The sequence below is a fragment of the Pseudopodoces humilis genome, chromosome 22 (assembly GCF_049639895.1).
Source record: "Pseudopodoces humilis isolate 2021_Gansu_Grassland_sample_001 chromosome 22, ASM4963989v1, whole genome shotgun sequence".
Lineage (NCBI taxonomy): Eukaryota > Metazoa > Chordata > Aves > Passeriformes > Paridae > Pseudopodoces > Pseudopodoces humilis.
In genome coordinates this window covers 1,562,075-1,583,557 of record NC_142221.1, presented here as the reverse complement: position 1 = coordinate 1,583,557, position 21,483 = coordinate 1,562,075, and the positions used below count along the sequence as shown (strand labels likewise).

The following is a 21,483-nucleotide window of genomic DNA, read 5'->3' as shown; positions in this document are numbered from 1 at the left end:
GCTAGTATTTATGCAGTACATAGTGAGTACTCAAAAAGGTTTAATACTACATGAATAATTTTGCTTTCTACCAGGCTTTGGATTGCTGAGAAAATAAGGTTGTTGGGAAGACAGACAAGCTGAACCTTAGATAAAATACTGATTCGGTTCTTAATGACTGAATAATATGTGTTTTCTCATCTACGCCTCTGTGAGCTGGAAGTTGCTGTCAAATGGCCACCTCCAAAATACTGGTCATGGCATGTACTAATAGAATAATTAGTATTAATTGGCCTTTCTGTGTTATCAGCGTGGGCGCCAAGGATTGCAGGGGAACTCTGTTATTTCCTTCAGAGATGATCTCTGTCACATGGACTTGCCCTTTCTTTGCCAGTGTAGTACCTTTCATAGGGCTGGCACTACAAAATGTAAAAGTTTCTTTAATTTAAAAAGAAATACATAAACTTTCCTTGTTTCCAGGAGTCCATGGGTAAAAGTTCTGATGGGAAATCATACGTGATCACTGGAAGCTGGAATCAAAAGTCTCCACACTTCCAGTTTGTAAATGAAGAAACACCAAAAGGTATGAATGTTGCCAGGTGTTATCCCTATGCAGGGAAATTACTTCCATAGAGGGCATTGGATCAATTCCCTTTTCTTTTCAGAAGAATCTCACATTTCACAGGATGGGATATATTCTCAGAAAGGGTGCTAAATACCACATAAAATAAAAAAAAAAAAAGACAAATAAAAACAAAGTGTGTTCAGTAATGTGTTGTAGGAACTTGTGTCCTAGTAGGAGGCCCTGCAGGTGTGGGGCAGGATGCAGGTGCTCTGTGCACCACTGGAGCTTTTTAAGAATCCCATTGAGAATTGCACTAAATGATTTCTGCAGGCACTTGCTTTGCTCAGTGTCTTGTGGTCAGTTCCGACTTTTCCAAACCCAAGTTTTTAATTAAACAGGATTCCTGTACCTGTGAAAATGGAAGTAAACCACTCCAACTGTCATCCAAAAATAGCTGATATTGCATTGCTCTCTCAAGTCCTGAAAGAGACTGTCATTACTTGTTTTAAGATGTCAGCTGAATTATCATCTTTTCAATCTCTTGTCGCTGTTGCGTGCCAGAGGTTGGGAAGTTAATGGGAATTGACTGGGCAAAGTCATAAAAGTCAGCTGCTGGGCACAATGTGGTGCTGGAGTGGATGCCATCCTGCCTGAAGGACACAATTTATCATTCCCTGCCAGAGAGATCTCATAGGTCACTGAGCCCTGTTGCCTCCTGTTGGAGCATCAGAGTGTGTAGTCAATTTTTGGAATGTCACAACTGAGATGGTCTTAAATGTCTTTAATATCATGGTATTAAACACTTAAGTAACTTCTAAAACCAAGAAAGAATTGAAGTGTAATTAGGCTGGATGGTAAGAGATCTGCACTGTGCAGTTAACTGCACAGATTCTCTATAATGTTTAATGAAGGTTTTGGATACATTTCAGTGGGATTTGAAAAAGCAGAATTTTTATTCTCTTTAACAAGATCATTTTCTTGGCTTGAAGGCTGCAGTTTCCTTACTCTCTAGTGGATAGTGCATAGTGATCTAATTTCCCTATTTTGAAACTTGTAGAGGTTTGAGATGTTAAATTAGGGGGAAAATCAATTCTGAAAAGGAAAGTTTCCTTTTTTTCTTTCATGTTACTGGGAAAGGGGATATGAAATATTTTATTTGAAATATTTCTTTTCATATTGGCTTCATTTTCTCTCTCCAGATAAAGTGCTGTTCATGACCACTGCTGTGGATTTGGTGATAACTGAGGTGCAGGAGCCTGTTCGATTCATTCTGGAGACTAAAGTCAGAGTCTGCTCACCTAACGAGAGGCTGTTCTGGCCCTTCAGCAAACGGAGCTCAACGGAAAATTTTTTCTTAAAATTGAAACAGGTAATGTGTTAAAAAATAAAGAAATAAAATTGACAGTTAATAGATTGTTTCTCCCTATGATTGCTAAAACCTTTAGTAATATAATGTTCATAATGCAACATTTTCCTCCTGAATCAAAGAGGTAAAATAAATGCACTTCACTTTTAGAAAAGTTACCCTTCATTGTGCTGATTGTTGCTGGCTATCTGCAGTTCCCATAAAGAGCCTCCAATAGGTTTTTTGATAGCTTTGATGAGTCTGCAAAGTTAGAGAGGCTTATGGAATTTCCAGCCAAACCACAGCAAGAAAAGGAACAAAGGATTTATCTGCAAACTGGGGCTGTGCTGAGACTTGCTGCCATAAGGGTATAGAGGGCTAATTGTGTAAAAATTAAGAGGGAAAAAAAGTCCTTACTGTAATCCTGGTGACATGGTATCTGATCTATCACTAAACTTTTATTATACAAATCAAACATTTCTTTTGAAGTTTTTTTAGATGAGCAAACATTCACATGAAATTCCAAAGGAAATTATTTTTTGTCAAAGTCTATTTTCCCCTTCTGAATGGTTGGAAATAGATTTCACACATACCCCAAGTTTGCCCTGGGGGAAAAAAATCCAAGCAATCACAAAAAAATCCCTATAACTTGTTAAAAATTTTTACTGTTTTTTCCAACTTGTATTTTTACCCATCTACTAAAAATGGAAGCATTATTTCTGTCCAGAAGATTCCTAATAACAGTACAAGGCAATAACTTAGTCTTAAAATAAGGGTGGTAAGTTGAAGGTCCAAGTCACTAAAGAGATGTTCTACTTCATGTACTTGAAGTAGCTGCTGTTCCTCTGCTCTAGAAATTGTTGTTCTGAAATAAAAGTCCTGTTTAAAGAACTGGAAATGTATAAAAGCAAATAACAATGTGGATGTACGTGCTCTCCCATGGCTTAGCAATTCTGTGTGCAGAAAAGAAAAGCAGTGTTGGAGTCCTGATTTCTTGATAAGTGTTCTTATTTAAAAAGGTTTTGAGTTAAGCAAGAGGCTTTTCTTCATTCTTTTTACACTTGCCTTCAAGTGCTAACAAAGAATGGCATCTGGGTAATAACAAAGATGAGGTTCACCAAGGATTCTTTTTCTGTGTAAAAAACCGCCTTTCCTTCAAAATTTAAGGTGGAAAAATTCTTCATGGATGAGCTCAGTCTTTTTATTTAGAATATTTTTGAGGTGGAACACAGAGATGTTGAATAGTAGAGGCTGTTGGGCTATAAATATTCTACAGCCTCCATAAGGTGCCTTTTCTGTTTGGCAGTTTAAAGGAAGCTTATCTTACTGAACTAATTCTGGATCTTTTGTCTTACCAAATTCACAGACATTGTGACTTATCTTGGCCAATTCTCTTTCCACAGACACTGTCGGGTTATCCGACTTGCAGTGTTTACTAATGGAAGATTATCAAAACTCATAGTGGAAGCAACAAATATAGAATGTACTGCCTGATAAGCCTGGAAGGGAAACCTGTTTCTGTGGAGTCATGATTAGCCTATTAAAAATACAGCTGTGTAGAATTGGCTTATCTTACTTTGGCAGTGTTTCTTTATTCGGAAATGGTGAAAGCAGAGGGATTTTATTTGCTCCGATTACATTTAGTGATTTAGTCATTTTTAGTTTTGATGCATTTCTCTTCATTTTTCATGCTCCAAAGAATAAAATTGAGCACTGGGAGCTTAGTATGGAGTATAATTATAAATCTTATTTCCCTCTTCACTTTCTCTTTTCTGCTCTCTATTTTTATTCATTTAGGAAAAAAATTCTAAGTGCTTAAAATGTATTAAAATTTTAGAACTGCTTCATAAAGAAAAATCCTTCTTTAAAGGAAGGGAAGGTACCAAAGCATTGAAAATTATGGAGGAAGAGGGCCACAGAGTGGAGTTTGGGGCTCAGCAATTTGTGTTCCTGCAGCAGTGTATACACAGAGTTGGAAGCTTTGCTAAAGACCATTGCCATGGGAAAATCATCGAATCCTAGATTGGTTTGGTTTAGAAGGGACCTTAAAGCTCATCTCATTGTGTTCAAATAAATATGAATAAATTTTTTAAGACTACTTTTAGTATCCCCAGAAACCATTTCTATTTTAGCTCATTTTATAAATTCTCTTTGAAGAATAATTTGACATATTTTAAAGGTTTTGCTTTCAATTTTCCACTGCTGTTTAAGTAAAGGCAAAGTCGCTGCATTTTGAGGAACCTTCATCTCTTAGACCACAGATGCATTTATGGCTTTAAAAATCAGTGCATTTGTGTCCACTTCATTTGTGGTTGGAAAGATGAGCTCCCTGTGGATGGCAGATCCCAGTGACACTTGTGCTTGTGACAGACACTTTGTGCCTTTGGGTGCAGCACGCTCTCAGCACATTTCATGGCATCAGAAGCACTGACAGCCTGCACCTTGCATTAAGTGTGTTCCTGGTATGAACATTCCTCACTGTAGAGTGGAATGAAAGTTGTTCCTCAGCTCTTCTATTCCAGAAAGAGAAGGCAGAGCCTTAGGAAGTGATCTGGCATTTGTGTAGCTTCCTCAGTAAGGTGAACCTTGTTTCCTAGATAAAGCAAAAGGACAGGAAGAACAACTCGGACACGTTGTACGAGGTTGTGTGCCTGGAAAGTGAGTCAGAGAGGGAGAGAAGGAAAACCACAGCCAGCCCCTCTCTCCGCCTGCCCCAGTCGGGCTCACAGGGCTCCATGATCCCATCTCCTCCAGAGGATGATGAAGAGGAAGGTAAGAAGCTGCTGTGCTTTGTGGACTTCGAGAAAGGGCAGTTGGAGAATAACTGGTGATTATAAAAGATGTAGGATCCTTTCCAGTCAGAACCTGCCTGATGAATGGTTCTTTCTTGCTGGAATACTGCAAGATTCGATACCCAGTGTCCTGGCATTCCTGCTGAGCCTCTCCCTCGTCTGGCACTTCAGTGTCCCTGCTTCTCTCAGCCCAGGCCTCCTTTCTGGTGTATCTGGGACAATGTCAAAAAGGGCTCCTAAAAACTGGGGGTTATTGTGTGGCTTCTGCCCCTCCCTGAGCATCTGTGAGCAGGTTTGAGAGCAGAAAGGAGAAGCTGGTGTTACTTGAAGTGTCAGCAGGCAGTGTTTTAGTGGAGAGTCAGACATCTGTGAGAGATGAAACTGTACCAGGACCTGCCCAGCTTGAAACTTAATGCATTTTCAAGAACTTCTGCAAAGAAACCATGACCACTTCTGAGTATAGAAACATCTGGCCTTATGGCTCTGAGCTGAAATGGACATAACTTGGGTTTCTGCTTTTCCACTTTTCCTGCTGGCCTTCCATGTGGCCTTGGCTGAAGTGTCCCTTCTGTTCTTTTGGCAGACAATGATGAACCACTCTTAAGTGGTTCTGGAGATGTTTCCAAAGAGTGTGCAGAAAAAATCCTTGAAACGTGGGGAGAGCTGCTGTCCAAGTGGTAAGTGGCAAAATCACATTCTGAAAATTACAATTCTGAATATTCTCATTTCATTTGTTCTGTCTGCTTGGAGATTTTATTTCCAGAGGCTGTTTGATATAAGATTAGTTTGGATTTAGTTCTCTATCCATCCCCACAATGCCCCTTATTCTCTCTCTTGATGTTTTTTGATTTCTTTAGAGGGTCTTCTAAATATATTAATTTTTGAGTGTGTGCTTAATGTATAGAAATTCACTTATGCTGTGTCTTTAGTTGGTTCTGTCTTAAATTGAGTATTCTACCTACCTTCAGGTTTCTTGGGATTTTGTTAAAGGAAAACCTGAACTAAGTAGTATAAAGGAAAACCTGAACTATAAAGAAAATGCAGCTCTTGCTTTGTCTATTTTGCACAGATCACTTCCGTTCCTCTTTGTAATTCTGACTGGGTTCACAGCCAATTTTTCCTGCAGCTGTCATATCTTAGTGACTGTAGCTTAAGAAGTGGGAGATTTGGACTTGGATAGAGAAGATGTTTTTCCTCCCTTATCTAAAGGAAGGCTCCAGAGCCTGCCAAGAAGGAAGTAGATGAGCTCTGCTGTTTTATCCCTGAAAAATGTCAGTGTACAAGAAGAGTGTTTCTTGACAGTCCAATTGCTAATGCAACACAATCCTTCTTTGATGAGGGATTTTTTTATTCATCTTGAAGTAGCCTGAGTAGTTCCAAAGTGATGCTGATTGTTGTAAAATGCAGGGGTTTTGTTAGGTTTTATTTTTCTCCACAGAAGGAAGTGATGGGCAGCATGAGATTGAACTCAAACAGGCTTCATTTTGACTCTGGCTTTAATTGTGGCCTGTGGCTTCCTGAAGGAAGCAAGGGCTGTACAGCAAGTCAAAGGTTGTGTAGGGTACTGATCTGAGGAGTAGGACAGCAGAGGTTGGAGTCAGTCATGCAGCTTAGGAGAGAAAAATACTGATGTGACCACTTAGACAGGAATCTCTTTAAATTAAGATTGTAACTATTTGGTATTTTCTGCAGTTATTGCTATTTGAGTAAGTAGTTTTCCTTCCAGTTTGGTTTTGCACTAAGTGGACACATTTCTAAGAGGGGAAGGTTGTGGTAAAATGTTACATGATCCCTTTTCCCTCTCCTAGATTTGGAGAAACATCTTTCCCAGATGAGCTCTCTGCATCTGCTGCTGTGAGAAAGTTTCTTTCAACTTGAATTTTTTTGTAATTCTTCCAAGGGCTCAGAGATAATTAAGCCACCTGACTCCCATTGGAAATGTTTTGGCAGCTCTAAGAGGATATGAAATGCTTCTGTGCTAATGCTGGCAACAGTTTTAATATGTGTTAAAGGGCTTTCCTTCTTAACTAAGAATGTGTATTTGGAAGCAATGATCCTCCAGCTTTTCACATAAGAGGATTGAAAATAATAAAAATCAGACTTCAGGTAGTTTCATGCTAGTTTTTTAGAACTGTGTAATTAGATTTGTATAGTAATTAAGTATTTGGTATTTTGTGATACCAAAGAATATCTGGCTGATGTTTCATAACTGCTGAGTCACACAATTTTTCTCATTTCAAAAATAGTTTGGAAGAATCCAGTAGTGTGTAGCCTTTAGTCTACAGCCTTCATGAGTGTATTCATTGGAACTACTGTTGTACTTCCTCTGATCTGAGATTAAGGCAAAGCAGTTTTATAGGCCATTAGAAAAACATTGAGTATTTTGTATATAGGAGGTATTTTATATAAATATACTTACATATTATAAAAGCATAATATATACTCTATAGATATGTTTATAGGTGTGACTATATATTGATATAAATGTAAGTACTAAATAAATATAATTTTTATTTCAGTTGATTTATTTTAGAGAAGGCACAGTGAAGGAGGACATGATTGTCCTGGGTTCTGTGCAGTAAATACTGATTTAAATGTCTACCTTGTTAGTCTCTAGATTATTGTGATAGAACACTGTAGACTGGAGAAAGGCAATAGGGCAATCCCAGTCTGTATAAAATAATTATCCACATACCTGTTAGACTGTAGACAAACATTAATAAATAGACAAACATTAATAAATGCCAGTTTATGAAGAACATAATGTAGTTAATGTGGCACAACTTCATTTTTCTGCCTGGCTTTTCCTGTCAGTTCTCTTGATCATTTTAACCAGAAGTTTGGTTTTTTTTAGTAACTGCAGAAAAATAGTAATTTCTATGATTTAAGGTGTGTGTCTTTTGAGGATTTTTATATATAAGCCACAAATGAGCTGTTCAGCTTAACATGCTGTAAGTGCATAAATTATAAGTAGGTTTAGTTTTTAGTAAAAACTGTTCTGTAATTTATGAGCTGTCAGTGGTCTCGCTGGAAGGAGCTGTTCAGTTTGGGCTGGCTGGTGCAGTGGAGGCTGCTCTAACCCAGGGATGCAGTTAGGGAACCCAGGGATGATGCAGTTAGGGAACCCAGGGGTGATGCAGTTAGGGAACCCAGGGATGATGCAGTTAGGGAACCCAGGGATGATGCAGTTAGGGAACCACAAGAGGCAATTTTTGGGGCTCTGACTGACTCCTCTGTCCCTCCTGTCCTGAGGAGGTCACCTGCTGCTGGGCTGTGGGCAGCTGAGCAGTGTAGGCTTCTGCAAACTACTCATTTTGAGGTAGTTTGGACTTAGAATTTGCACACTGTGACCTCTGTCTTCTAGTATTTAGTGGAGTGTGTTGGATTGTTGAATGTTCATGTATATTTATATATAAAAATTTAATGGGAATCAAGAAAATAGTTCTCCAAATTTTATTTATTTTTCATAACTTGAATTTCACTTGGAGATCTGGCCTGCCTGGCAGCTGTGCCACGTGTATTTGTGGTTGTTTGGGGCAATAACTGAGCCCTCCCCTGTGCAGGCACCTGAACCTGAGCGTGCGGCCCAAGACGCTGTCGGCGCTGGTGCGGAGCGGAGTCCCCGAGGCGCTGCGGGGCGAGGTGTGGCAGCTGCTGGCAGGGTGTCACAACAACGACCACCTGGTGGAGAAGTACAGGATCCTCATCACAAAGGTACCATGGCTTTTTTCAGCTCTTTTTTTTCACCCTGTTTCTTAAAGAATGGGAATACAGTGGTTTCAAGTGTGCTCTTGCCTGAGGGTCCCTGAGTGTACCTGAATGTTCAAGGTGTGACTCTGATTTAATCCTCCACCAAAGCCCCTGACAGAACTGCTGGTGGCATTACACTGCTTTCCTTTTATAGTCCTGTTTCACTCAGCTGAGTTCTGAGTTTGTAAAAAATAAGTATCCTATTAATTGCTTTCATAATGGACGGATTAATTTTCTTTGCTTGTTTGGCTTTTCCGAATGAAAGCTGAATTTTGTTGTGTTGTCTCAGTGTTTATGCTGAAAATCCAACATCAGCAGAAATTGCAGCCTTTTTTGGTAGAAAGAAAACAGAACAATGTGGATGTTTTTGCATTAGACAGCTGTTTTGTGGCTTCTCATCTTGAATGCTGACCTCACTAAGGTAGGAAAAGGATGTAAGAATTGTATGTACAGACATCACTCAGTGGTTCTCAAAGTTCAAGTAACAAATGGATCACAAAATGAAATGTCACTTTCTTATCCAGAAAACTGATGGGTTAGTTTGGATTTGACCATTGTCTGTATAGCTACATTGGATTTTATTGCTTTCATCAAACATGCAAGTCTAGAAGGACTGTATTAGAAATTATTAATGCTGCAGCTTTAGTACAAATATAACAGAAATTAATTATTCACCAGTTAAAAAGCAAAACAAGTGAATCAGTCTTTGTATATCTATATTCTGATGGCACAGATTCACAAGGAGCAATTAAAGACCTTATTCTGAGGGCAGGAGGGCTTCTGAAATTAAACTCAGTTTCTGATGGAGTCATGCAGGAAGGATCTTACGTGATATGAATGAATCATGTTAGATCAGCTAAAAATGTTCTGCCATAAGTATTTTCATGTACTTGGTGAATATAGAAAAAACTTGATCCAAATTCCTTAATACTGGTTTATGCATAGTGGAGCTGTATCTTGGATTTTATGGTGAATAAATCATATAAGTAATGTGGAGGTTGAATGCTCTGGCAAGGAGTGATCACAGCTATCCTGTTGTGTTATTTTAATTGCCTAGTGAGTAGTTGTCAGCCTCACTTGTTTCTCTGTTTCAGTGTATCAGAATGCAAAAGATGATGTCTTTGTGGCACAGTTGGTGACATGTTCTGCTACTATCTTTGTCAGCTGGAAGGGGATAGCGTAGCATTTCATTTTTAAACCTGTGAAACCTTTCCACTGGTTTTCATTTGGCTGAGACAAAGAAAGTAACCTGCATTTCATGTGTTGGAAGCATCTCTGCAGTCCAAGTGTAAGGGAGAGCAGGCAGGTCCTGCACTGTGTTCTGCTCAAAAGCACTGGCTATGCCTGCAGCGGTCATTCAGCACAGAAACTAATTAAGAAATTGGAGAGAATGGGTCCTGACTGACCATTTTCAGGCCCTGCTGTAGTCTCATGAGGTCTGCAGTCTATTACATGCATCTGTAATCTATTGCATGCTGCCATAGCCAGCTCAAGCAAATGAAAACGAGGTTTCCCTAATCTGGAGGTGCCATATTAGCCCAGTGCCATGGCTGTTTGTCTTGGTGTGACTTAAATATGGGAACAGGCCTGGACTGCTCCTGTATAAGGGACAGAGGTTGGTGTTTGAGAACAGAAATGTGTGCTTGGTTCTCAGGGGAATTGGGATTTCTTCAGTCTGCAGGCAGTGAAAGAAGTGCAAGGCTTTAAATAGGGTTATCTCTCAGTGGATGTGTGGAGGTACTGAAGAGGAGAACAGGCAAAAAATGCAAGGATTGTTTGAGAGGCTGAGGAGAACCCGAATTCAAGGCCCAGCAATATAACATTTGCACACCCTTTGTGTGCTGTCTATGCCAGGAGTATAATAATGCTGGGCTTCACTTCAGCCTAAAATTTTTGTTTTCATGCCTTTCTTAGGCATGAAATGTGATAATTTTGGAGTTCTAATGTGACTAATTATTACTGCTTTTAAAATAGCAGCTCAGATACAGTAAGTATGCAGCAATGGATAGGAGTAAGTGTTCCTGGGAAAAAAGATGTTAATTATGTAAGACAAGGGTCCATTATATTACATTGCTTTCCCATCTTTGTAATGCTTTGCCATGTTTTGCATGTCACTATTGCCAATTCTTCTCTGGCAAGCCTGCAGTTGTTTGCGTTACCATGCCTTGAAGGGGGTTTGTGTTAGAATCTAACTGCTGTGGTGTAGTGCAGGAACACAAGGAGTCCATGTAAAACTTGTGCCATGAATGTGAGCAGGAGATGCAGGAAACCTGTGTGAGTGCACATAATGCTCATAATCCCTTCTGTCTTCATGTTATCCTCTGTTTCTGTAGCTGCATTTGATTTCTGCCAGGCTTTTCATGACCCATGCAGCAGCACAGTCCCAAATTAATAAGGATCAGTCTTGGCAGCTGCTTCAAAACCTTCTGGCCTGTTTCAGGGATTTTTTTTTCCCTTGTGCACAGGATGTTGGATGCAGCACCCCAGGATTTCTTCTGGTGGTTGCTTTCCAGGGCAGGCTCAGGTAATTTCTGGTTTTTGTTTTCCTTTGCAAATTAATTGCTGCAAGGACAGCTTGTTTACTGTTGAATTCTGGCTACTGAAGGATTGAAAAGGAAGTGTCTCCTTTATGCTCTACTATGCAGGAGAACTGTGTCTAGCTCTCATCTTGAATATGACTTAAAAACTGCATTGAAACTGTGTTTCAAGGTGTGCTTGTTGGGTTCTAGTCATCATGACAGCATATATTAATTATTTGCTCTGGTTTTCTTTGCCACACGCTGGCTGGGGTTTTGTTGTCTGCGCTTTTGTTATTGCGGGGAGGTTGAAGTTTCACCATCATGGTGTTCTCACAAATTACTTTTGAGAATTTGCACACCATCTGTGTGCAATAATAAAGCTTTTCTCGGCTCCAGTTTGCCATGCTCATGGTGGGGAGTGTGGATGAAAGCCAGCCCAGTGAATTAAGGTCATGTCCCTACTGGGGACAGAAAGGAAGCTCTAGGTGAAACGATCTAGACAATCCCTGGGAGAGGCATCTGGTCCTGGTAGCACTTTGGCAATCACAGTTATGGCTGTTAATCTCCAGGCTTCCAGCCACTGAAAGGTAGCAGAAGACACATGGGGTCTCACTCCAGGTATGAACAGACACCTGCAGGAAAAATACTTCATGTTCTTGACAGGCATAGGTGGATGGAAAGCGTTGTTGAGTAGAAAGCACGTAAAGTGAGCCAGACAGGCTAAAAAAGATAAATAATCACGGTACAAAGTGAAGGAGACAGCAGCCACTTCTCAGGCGAATTTTAGAAAGGATTAGTACAACTACTGAATCTGTCAGTGGAGAAGTTCTTCATAATATCAACATTTAAAACCTGACATTTACAATATTGAGGAGAAAATAAAAAGCTTGTGAATATAGGTCTGTGTGGGAGGAAGTGATGTAGAAAGGAAAAAACCATGAACTGTTGTACCAGATAAATACACTATATTAGGAAAATTACAATGTGAGAGGGACATCTTGTGGCACAAATAAAATAAAAAGTAATAGTCTGGTGTCAGGAGGAGTATCCTGGAATGTTACCCTGGGGTCACCATTTCTGGGAGAAATCCCAGACTGGTAAGAGATTAATTTGTTCCAGTCTTTCTTATAGCAGGACTCCTGCTACCCACTTTCTCATCTTCCCACCTTTTTGTCTCCATAAGACGAGGATTATAGAACACAGATGTTCTACCAAATATACTTGTCTGTCTTGGTGCAAATGATGCTAGTTTTTAATGAAGAAATAGATTGAAATGTCACTACTGCTATTTGACTGAATGTGTTGTCATCGGTGGCATAAAATGTGACAGAATCTTAGCTGTGGGTGGTTAACACTTATTTTCCACTTATATCACAATCATATTTCCATATGTTCCAATAAATTAAAAAGAATACATTGAATTTTCAGGACAGAGGGCCTTGACTGTGTGCAGTCAACTGAAATGGAACCTGCCATGCATCCGTGCATCACAGTGTACAGTGACGTAGCCTTGTCAGTGTGCCTGAACCTTGAGATTCCTTGTTTGATTAGTTTTGATCACATGGTGATAAAAGTTTAATTATCTTTTACAAGCAGCAGTTTTCCCAGGAGTTGTCATTGTAACTTTGAATAATTTCTGGAGTACTTTTCATTGCCTTAGAAGAGGTGGTGCCTGTACCATGGTGTAGGGTGGGAGAAGTCTCTACACCACAGCAGTGTTTTCAGTCCCACAGACCTCAGCCACAGATTTTGGTGTCTTTAGGGTGGTTCTTGTGGTGGTCTGGTGGTGCACTCAAGCTGAGAGCTGGGGAGCAGGCACTGCACCCCAGTTACCTTCCAGGTGCAGTTTACTTCATCTTCTGGGCTGGCTTCTGCTGCAGGGGCAGGAGGATGTGGAGCTATTGCTGGTTTGGGTGTTTTAAGCGAGCAGGAGAAAGCTGGCAAGAGCACTCAGTGGAGTCATTGCTCTCAGCTTCGGAGAAACAATAGAATGTCAGTTAAAGGAAAAAACAGACGTGGCTCTTCTACAGAAATACCTCGGCTCTAAGGGCATTAAGCTTTTCATAAAAACCTGAACACTGGGGAGTTTGTGATTTCATGGTGCATCTTCTGTTTAAAAATTTTAGCAACTAGGTGTTGTTTTGGTTGGGCTCAGTATTTCCATTGCTACCTTGTTTTTATGTATCTGACATAGAAAGTTCAATGTATCAAGATACATTTTCTTGGGGCTGTTTATAATGTGTCTATTTGTGCCCAGGGATCCAGAAATACTATTTGAATCAATCGGTATGTAAATCATTCTCTGCTTTGGAAAGATAGGAGATCATTTCTCCAGCAGTAATTCAATCATAGCTTGTTTTTTTGTAAATCCACAATACCCTGCCCTAAATTTAATTCAAAGTTTATGTTTCCTAGATACAGTTCTAGTACTTCAGCTACCATGAGTAGAAACACCATAAATTTAAAAAAAAAAAGGTGGAGAATAGTAAAGAGATTTTTTTGGGGTTAACGATAGGGCAGAACCCCCAAATTTTTGTTTTCAGGCATTTGTATGAGACTTACTAAAAATCTGCCAAGTCATGCTGTTGCCCAGCACAGATTTGTGGCCAAGACAAGTGTATCATGAAATGATTTTTGTACTTACTGGTCAGCTAAAAACCTGAGAATTGCGGCTTGATTGCTTTGACATCTATCCCTTTGGCCTCAATTAATTTCCCATTAGGTATTCCACAGAATGACCAGCGTTGAGCTTAGGTTAACCAAAACCTTGTGTTTGTTGGTATTGGTTGAATTCAGTGTGGACCTCAGCTTGTAAGGATGCCAGTTGCACACTTTCATGTCTGACTAAATGATTTTGATTGCCAGAGAGCTTCACTTCAGTTTTTTACTGGCTTGATCCATTCAGATACAAATTCCCGTTGCAAGGGCCTGTCCTCAGCGGTGGCAGTGGAGCAGTCTGCCGTCCGGCTCAGAGAATGAGCTCCCACATACCTGGGAACACGTTTTCACGCTTCATCTGAAGCTCTTGACAAACAATAAACAAGAGCTGTACCTGGTTATGCCTCTCTGCCTTCAAAGAGGTTTTTCTGGTTGAATAGAGATGGTATTAACTTAGGGTGTGAATACAAGTTGAAGTGCTGTGCTGTGAATCTCTAGCGTGTTTGCTGGCTGGAATGTCGCTGGGTTTTCTGTTTTGGTGTCCGATGTCCCAGGCACTGTCAGGGACGGCGATGCCTTTGCGTTCTGTGTGTGTCTCTCTCTGTGTATGGAGGGAGGCGCCTGCCTACCTGGAGGAGCATCTGGATTAACGGTGGGACATCGTTCTCAGCTTTGCCCTTGGTTTCAGATGTCTCCTGAGCAGCACACACTACACCTAGGAAAGGCACGTTTATTCCAGAATAGGATTTTCCCCAAAAGGGCTGGGATGGAAAAGCCTTTAAGTGACGACGAACCGCGTGAATTCAGGGCGGTGATGGACGGTTCGCTCGCCGTGCAGGGGTGCGGGAGGAGGAGCTGGGCGTGTGTCCCTGCGGCACCGGCGGCGCGGGGACGGCAGGGCCGGGACCCGTGTGCGCTGCCGGGGGCGGCGGGGTCGCGCCGGGTGAGGCTCCCACGGCCACCGGCCGCCCGTGGATCCGCCTCGCCGAGCGCCCCCGGAGTGCGAGCCCGCCTTTCCCGAGGCTGCGGCCGGCGCTGCCCCGCTCCCTGCTCGCCGGGGCGGACGGATGGGGGCCGGGGCTGCGGCCCCGCTCCCCGCCGGGTCCCCGCCGCGCCGCGCCCTCCCCCGCGCTCCCGCCGCCTCCCTCCCCTTCCTCCCGCCTCCCCGCCCCCGGCTCCGCATCGCCGCGGCCGGAGCACACGCCGCCCGCCCGAGGATGCTCCGCGCTTTTGTTCCCCCGCCGCAGGTAGGGCCGGGGCGGCGGGGCCGGGCTGGCCCCGGGCCGGGCGGGGGCCGGCGGGGCGGTGGCGGGGCCGGCGGGGCGGCGGCGGGGCCGGGAGAGGCGGCGAACAAAGGCGCCGTGCAAAATGGAGCCAGCGGAGAAGGGCTGGACCCCCGCCCTCCCCGCCGCGCATCCCCCCGCCCGGCTGCCGGGGCTCCGGGGAGGCGGCATCGCCTCCCGCTGCCGCCGGCGGGGCGTGGGGAGGGAGCGGGGCTGGAGCCGGGGCCGGCGGGGAGCGCTGAGCAGGGCGTGGGGAAGGAGGGGAGCGGCGGAGGTGGCAGCGCGGGGGAGAGGCGGTTCTGTAAAACACTTTCCCCTTCTCTCTGCCAGCCTTTGGGAGGACTCTCGTCCTGACTCGGTGGAGGTTCCGCTCCCTCTTCCCCCAGCCCCTGATCCCTCCTCGGCGCGGCAGCCCACCCAGGAGGGCATCAGTATCAGCCCTCTCCGGTACGCCGGGGAAGTTGCTGACATGCCTGCCGCTGGGTCCCGGTGCACCGGCAGCGGCGGGGAGCCGGATTTAAAGGGGAATTGTGCTGCAGACAATGCACAGCAGCAGCATCTGGAGCAGCCCTGGGGACCGGAGCTCCGGTTTTGACATTGCTGCACAACACAGCACCAGCCGCAATGACAGCAGCTGCCTGGAGTGGCTGCAGGCAGCAGGCAGGAGCATGAAGTAGAGAGATCACTGCAGTGCTCAAGATGAACTCCTCTTTGGTTGGCAACCAGAGTGGCCGGCCCTTCTGTCTCTTGGCCATTAGCTATTTGGAGACCATCAATTTTTGCCTCCTGGAAGTGGTTATTATTGTGTTCCTCATGGTGCTGATTATTTCGGGCAACATTATTGTGATATTTGTCTTTCACTGTGCACCTCTGCTGAACCACCACACCACCAGCTACTTCATCCAGACTATGGCGTATGCTGACCTCCTGGTGGGCGTGAGCTGTCTGGTGCCTTCTTTGTCTCTGCTGCACTATCCTATTGTTTTAAGTGAGTCTTTGGTTTGCCAAATCTTTGGTTATGTGGTATCAGTGCTGAAGAGCGTCTCCATGGCCTCCCTGGCCTGCATCAGCATTGACAGATACATTGCCATCACGAAGCCCCTGACCTACAACACGCTGGTTACCCCGTGGAGGCTGCGAATCTGCATATTGACCATTTGGCTCTACTCCTGCCTGGTCTTCTTACCCTCCTTTCACTGGGGAAAGCCTGGATATCACGGGGACGTGTTCCAGTGGTGCGCCAATTCCTGGAATACCGATCCCTATTTCACCCTCTTCATTGTGGTGATGCTCTACGCCCCGGCCGCTTTCATCGTCTGCTTCACCTACTTCAACATCTTCCGCATCTGCCAGCAGCACACCAAGGAGATCAACGAGCGGCGGGTGCGCTTCAGCTCGCAGGACGGGGAGGCTGGGGAGGCCCAGCCCTGCCCGGACAAGCGCTACGCCATGGTCCTCTTCCGCATCACCAGTGTCTTCTACATCTTGTGGTTGCCCTACATCATCTATTTCCTGCTGGAGAGCTCCAATGTCTATAGTAACCGCGTCGCGTCCTTCTTGACCACTTGGCTTGCCATTAGCAACAGTTTCTGCAACTGTGTCATTTACAGTCTCTCCAACAGTGTCTTTCAGAAGGGGCTGAAGCGTCTCTCGGGGGCCATCTGTGCCTCGTGTGCTAGACAGAGGGTAGCTAAGGACTCCTCTACCTCTAGGAGCAAAAGATCTTCCAATGGATGTCATGTCTAGGACGCCTGTCAGCTGGACTGGGAAGTGCAGGGACAATTGCGTAGATTGCAAAATTACTTAGATACGATTTTAAGATATCCAGATTTGCAAAAAGGTTTCTGAGAAATGCTGCTGACATAGGAGGATCAGGAGCACATAGCGTTGTGGTTTCACTTTAAAAAATGATTGCTATGGAGGAGGCTGTGGAGTTTCACCTCCACATTCATTTTAAAGAATAAAGCTGTATCTTGACACTTACCTCTCCAGCTGGTGTGACTGAATGGAGTGGGTGTCTGAGAGCTTCGGCAAAATGTAGTCTTTCTTACAGCTTTACTGGGTTCTTTGGAGATTCGTGCTTCACATGTAAATGATAGATCTGAAGTGGAAATGTCACAGTCTATGGTATATTACAGGGATTTTTTTAATATATGCCAAAGTATATTGACACAACGTTCCAGCGTCAGAACAGAAGGGGCCAAACAATTTGTTTTTCAGTGCTACCTAGACAGGACTTGTAGAACAGGAGTTGAACAATGTGAACATTTCAGTGTGAACTCTGTTAATGAGCCGTGAGTGCAGTGATGTGGTCTGGGCAGTCATACTCTTAGGGCTGAGGTGGCTTCCGTGCCCCGTTTCCCTGGTAGGATGCATGTTTGGATCAGAGTGTGGATCTGTGTTTTCCTGTTTGTTGTGAAGTAAGAAGAAAAACTTGGATCAGACCAAATTTAGCAGTTAAATAAAATGTATTTTGATAAGCTAAGAGAAAATATGTGTTGCTTTATGATACCAGAGTTGTGGCAGCCACTCAAAGATGATGCCAACATGTGAAAATTGTTCTCAAACCAGTGGAGAAGTGCCGCGGGTTTGTATGTGGAAATTTTCTCAAGAACAACTTTAAAAATAACATGTCCCCTTTTTTTTTTTTTTTTTTTTTTTAATCTAAATTCTTCTGATATTTTACATACTGGAACTTAAGGGGAAAGGAAAGAAAACAATTGTCTTCTAAACAGCTAAGGGAACTATGTTGTAAATTTAACTGTAGTATTTGAGTTATTCATAAGTGCACAGAGCTAAATCAGAGACATTTTTCTTTAGCCTTCATGGGATTAAAGATGGTTCAAATATAGCAGGAGCTAAATCCTGTTGGCAAAAGCATATCTAACTGGTCAGACAAAGGCAATATCTGAGGAACCAGATCTCATTGAACACAGCTTGTTCAAGCTTAGCCTACATTAAATGTTTTGAGTACTGTCATGCTGTTAAGAAGGCAGAATGGCCCTCAAATTGTTGAGTTTTTTGTAGAGAATATCCTTGTCTTTTTACTGATGCCATTTTGGAAATGAAGGTGAAGCAAGTATTCCTGTAGTGGTGGATTGCAGTGTCCCCCTGTCCTGGAGCAGGGCTGTCCCTCTGTCTCTCCTGCTCTCAGAGCAGCTTGTGCTGTGCCCCTGACCATCCACCCTCTGTGCCCCTCCTTGTGCTTCCAGTCACTGCCTTGGGCTGCTGAGTGGGGAGTTTGCTGAGCTCCTCTGGTACAGCTGGTGTGCTCTTAGTCACAGTGGGAATGCAAAGAAGGATAGGGAAAAATAATGTGATATTTTTAGAATTGGGGTAATTCTGTTGGCCAAAGGGAAGGCTCTGTTTATGTTAAATGATTTCAAGTCTGTGTTGTTCTAGATCAAGATCATATTTTTAATACTGTGCCCTGTCCCTCCTGGAAATTCCCCCCTCCTCTGTGCAGTGCTGTGAGCCCTGGCCTCTCCTCTCTATGCCTTGCCCTGGAGGATACCAGCTTGTCTCTGCCCCATCACATGCCACGATTGCCACAGCCCGGCCCTGCTGCCCATCCACATTTGCTCCAGTGCAGTCTCATGGGGCTGCCAGTGAGGAAACGGGGAAGGAGAGGGAGAGAGAGCAGCAGGATGAAGCATTCCTGGCATGGCATGTAATTGTCAGCACACAGTGCTGGTGCATTTGAGTTCCTCTCCTGGATGTGTGTGTACCTGTTCAGGGGAGGATGGGGCAGAACCCCCTGCTACTGCTGCCTCCTTCTGTTGGAGGGCCCTGGGGCAAAGCATTTAAGTGGCATCTTGATCAGCTTCCAGCGTATTTCATCTCAAGATAAACATCCTCTTTAGTTCATCTGAAATTTTAAGAGCACAGGTTGTCTAAACCCTGCTGCCTTCACACCACCATTTCTTGCTCTCCTTGTAGTAAAGAGCAGAGAGGGGCTTGTGCTGGGTCCTCGCAGACATGCCCGGGGTGCTTTGCTCGGCAGAGCCCTCGCAGTCGGAATTTTGGTTAGACACAGCCAGCCGTGGGGGTAGCACAGGGGTGGAGTGACTCACTTGGAAAAGAAGTGGGATAATAAGCTCTCAGCACATCGTGGCTGATTGTCTCAGGCGCTCTGTGGGTATGATGGCAAAGGTGGGCTTCGGGGAACAATTCAAGGGCTTTTGTCACTCATATCAAAGTGTGTGTGTGTGTGGTATTCTTGGAACAGCCTCTCAGGTAAACTCCCCGTAGCCTTTCTCTGACTCTTCACCTTATCTAACATTTCCAAGTCTTTGAAATGATGCAGTGTGTCATTGAAATAGCATTTGATTAGACTTAATAGAAGAGAAGAATCTGCTGGGGCCTAAAACCCTAGAAACGGCAGTTTCAGGTGTAAGTGGAAGCTGGAAAGATTGTTGCTTTGGGGGTTTTTTATAGCTAAATAGAGGGATTAAACAGAAGCATTGTGTGCTAGTTTTTGAGAATTTTGAAAGTTTTTGAAACTGGTAAGGGGTCTAAATCATGGCATAGAGATTTAACTGGAGCTGAAGCAGTCGTTCTTTCAGCCCTGAGCCAGGAATTGCACTTGGAGCATGGTGGCTGATCCAGATGCATTCTTGCAGCTGTTGCTGCTTTGCAGCGAAGGTTCACTTCTAACATTCCTGACAGCCAGGCTGTTTTCAGTTGCCTTACTCGTCTCCAAGTCTTCCTCAGCTCGGACGTTTTCTGTAAGAGGTGAAAATCAGAATCTGGAAGTCTCCAAGAGATAAGGATGAAGAGGAGTTGCATCCAATTGATGCATTCAGGTTTCATCCACTATACAGACACTTCTAGTGTTGCCTCAGTAGCTTAGTTTCAGTGTCAAATATTTCTCTTTTTGTCTGTGTTAATTTATTGATGTTTTAAACATTTAAATTATGTTTTTTCCCTCTTAAGTTAATGTTGATGTAGCACGTGTTTAGACATTCTAAATATTTGTAACCTTTGAGTCTGTTGTCTTCAGTGCAATTGCAGGGGGTGAATTCTGTTCACTGTGCCAACAGTGGGAAAAATAATTTTGACAAACAGGACTTTGTTTCTCAGCAGTGCATTGAACACCTTTGGTCGTGCACCCAACACAGGCACAGGGATCCTTCCCATCGCAATCCATGCTAGGAGTGGTCAGGCAGCAAACTTCTCAGCTGGATCATTTTCATCCTCCACACATGAAATGAATCCACTTCTGGCTCTCTTTGTGTCTGGGTGCTTTGGAAATCGGTGGTGAGAGCATTGCACAGATAAATGCCACGCTGAGGGGAGGACAGAAATCAGATTGCATCTTCATAAAAATGGGGTTGTGATATGATTAAATGAACTAATTTTGAAGTTCCATCTCAGACTATAAATTTATTTTTTATTAGAGTTTATCTGCCTCACTTTAATTAAGCTGCTGGAAGGTTCAATTTGCAAGATGCAATTCAGTGGCTTTTTTTAGTGCCATGGGAAGGATTTCTGTACTCACAGCTTCTCAGAAAATGGTAATTTGCTTCAGGTAGAAGTCCCTTTTTTTTAAAAAAAAAAAAATACTGGAAGTTTAGGTTGTGATTATTTTGTCATTTTCCAAATATACTGGGAAAATAGCTGTGAAATACATTGTTTTTTTATGATCTCAATCAAGGGACAATATTTTTAAACTCAACAGAAATCTTTTGTGTCAAACAAAAGTTTTGTTTTTATCTACTGTTAATTTTTTTTTATTAAATGTTACCAGTTTCTACCGTCTTCATTTGTTGGTGGGGAGTTTGTACTTGTTTTTAAGCTTCTTATCACTCAGAAATATGTTTCTACTACTTGGAGTTCTGACATGGCTCAGTGTCAGAGTGCCAAGGGGCAGTTTTGGATATTTGTCACAAGTCTTTGACAGGAGGAAAAGGGTACAAAGTACCGAGGCACAGAGAATTGCAAGAGACAGAGAATTCCCAATGGCATTGTTCCCTCCTGCTCATATAAAGGCTTTATGTGTGAGAACCCTACATTTCAGTTTGTCTCTTCTGAAAAAAGACACTTCCAAGGCCTGGATGTGATACGAGATGGAAACATTCAGTGTGCAAATTCAATATGCAGATTTTTTGCTTTTTATTGTGATGTTCCGAAGTGCTGTCTTGATCAAGGCAGTAATTCCATGAGTCAGGAAGTCTGAAATATTTCACATATTATACGTGAAATATTTATACAAGTCTGATCTATCTTCACATCAGGTTTTGAAGTTAACAGAACTTCTAAGTCAGGTTGGTGCTTTAAAAAATATTTCTTAGGAACCAGTATGTGAGCACAGGAATCTGCCTTCAGACTTTACAAACAAAAGACCCTTCTAAAATTTTTCTAGTTCATCTGTTTTAGATAATTTAATAAGAGGAGGTGGAGGTTTTGGAAGGCTTTTTTTTCATTGTTTTAGCACATGTTCAGTTCTGAGTTTTTGAAGCACCTGCTGAAGCTTTTGCCTGACTTGACCCTTATTTTATTGTTTGGTTTAGAAATGTTTCTTCTTCCCTTCTATGATTTTGCAGAATACAACACATCCTTTCTGTGCTGTCATTCAAGATAAACTCAGATT

General features: G+C 43.0%; 2 protein-coding genes across 3 annotated transcripts in view; both read left to right on the top strand.

Moving 5' to 3' along the window:
* RABGAP1 (RAB GTPase activating protein 1) overlaps positions 1-21,483 on the top strand; it is a 62,778-nt gene that overhangs the window by 15,809 nt on the left and 25,486 nt on the right. For both annotated transcript variants that reach the window (XM_014258001.2, XM_014258002.2), the window contains exons 9-13: positions 460-562; positions 1,744-1,913; positions 4,487-4,661; positions 5,265-5,358; positions 8,245-8,395. In XM_014258001.2, the coding sequence (XP_014113476.1) occupies positions 460-562; positions 1,744-1,913; positions 4,487-4,661; positions 5,265-5,358; positions 8,245-8,395 (693 nt within the window). The remainder of the gene's footprint in view (positions 1-459; positions 563-1,743; positions 1,914-4,486; positions 4,662-5,264; positions 5,359-8,244; positions 8,396-21,483) is intronic.
* GPR21 (G protein-coupled receptor 21) lies at positions 14,799-17,522 on the top strand. The gene is made up of 2 exons (XM_005529173.3): positions 14,799-14,855; positions 15,222-17,522. The coding sequence occupies exon 2, from the start codon at positions 15,591-15,593 to the stop codon at positions 16,635-16,637; it is 1,047 nt and encodes a 348-aa protein (XP_005529230.1). The 5' UTR covers positions 14,799-14,855; positions 15,222-15,590; the 3' UTR covers positions 16,638-17,522.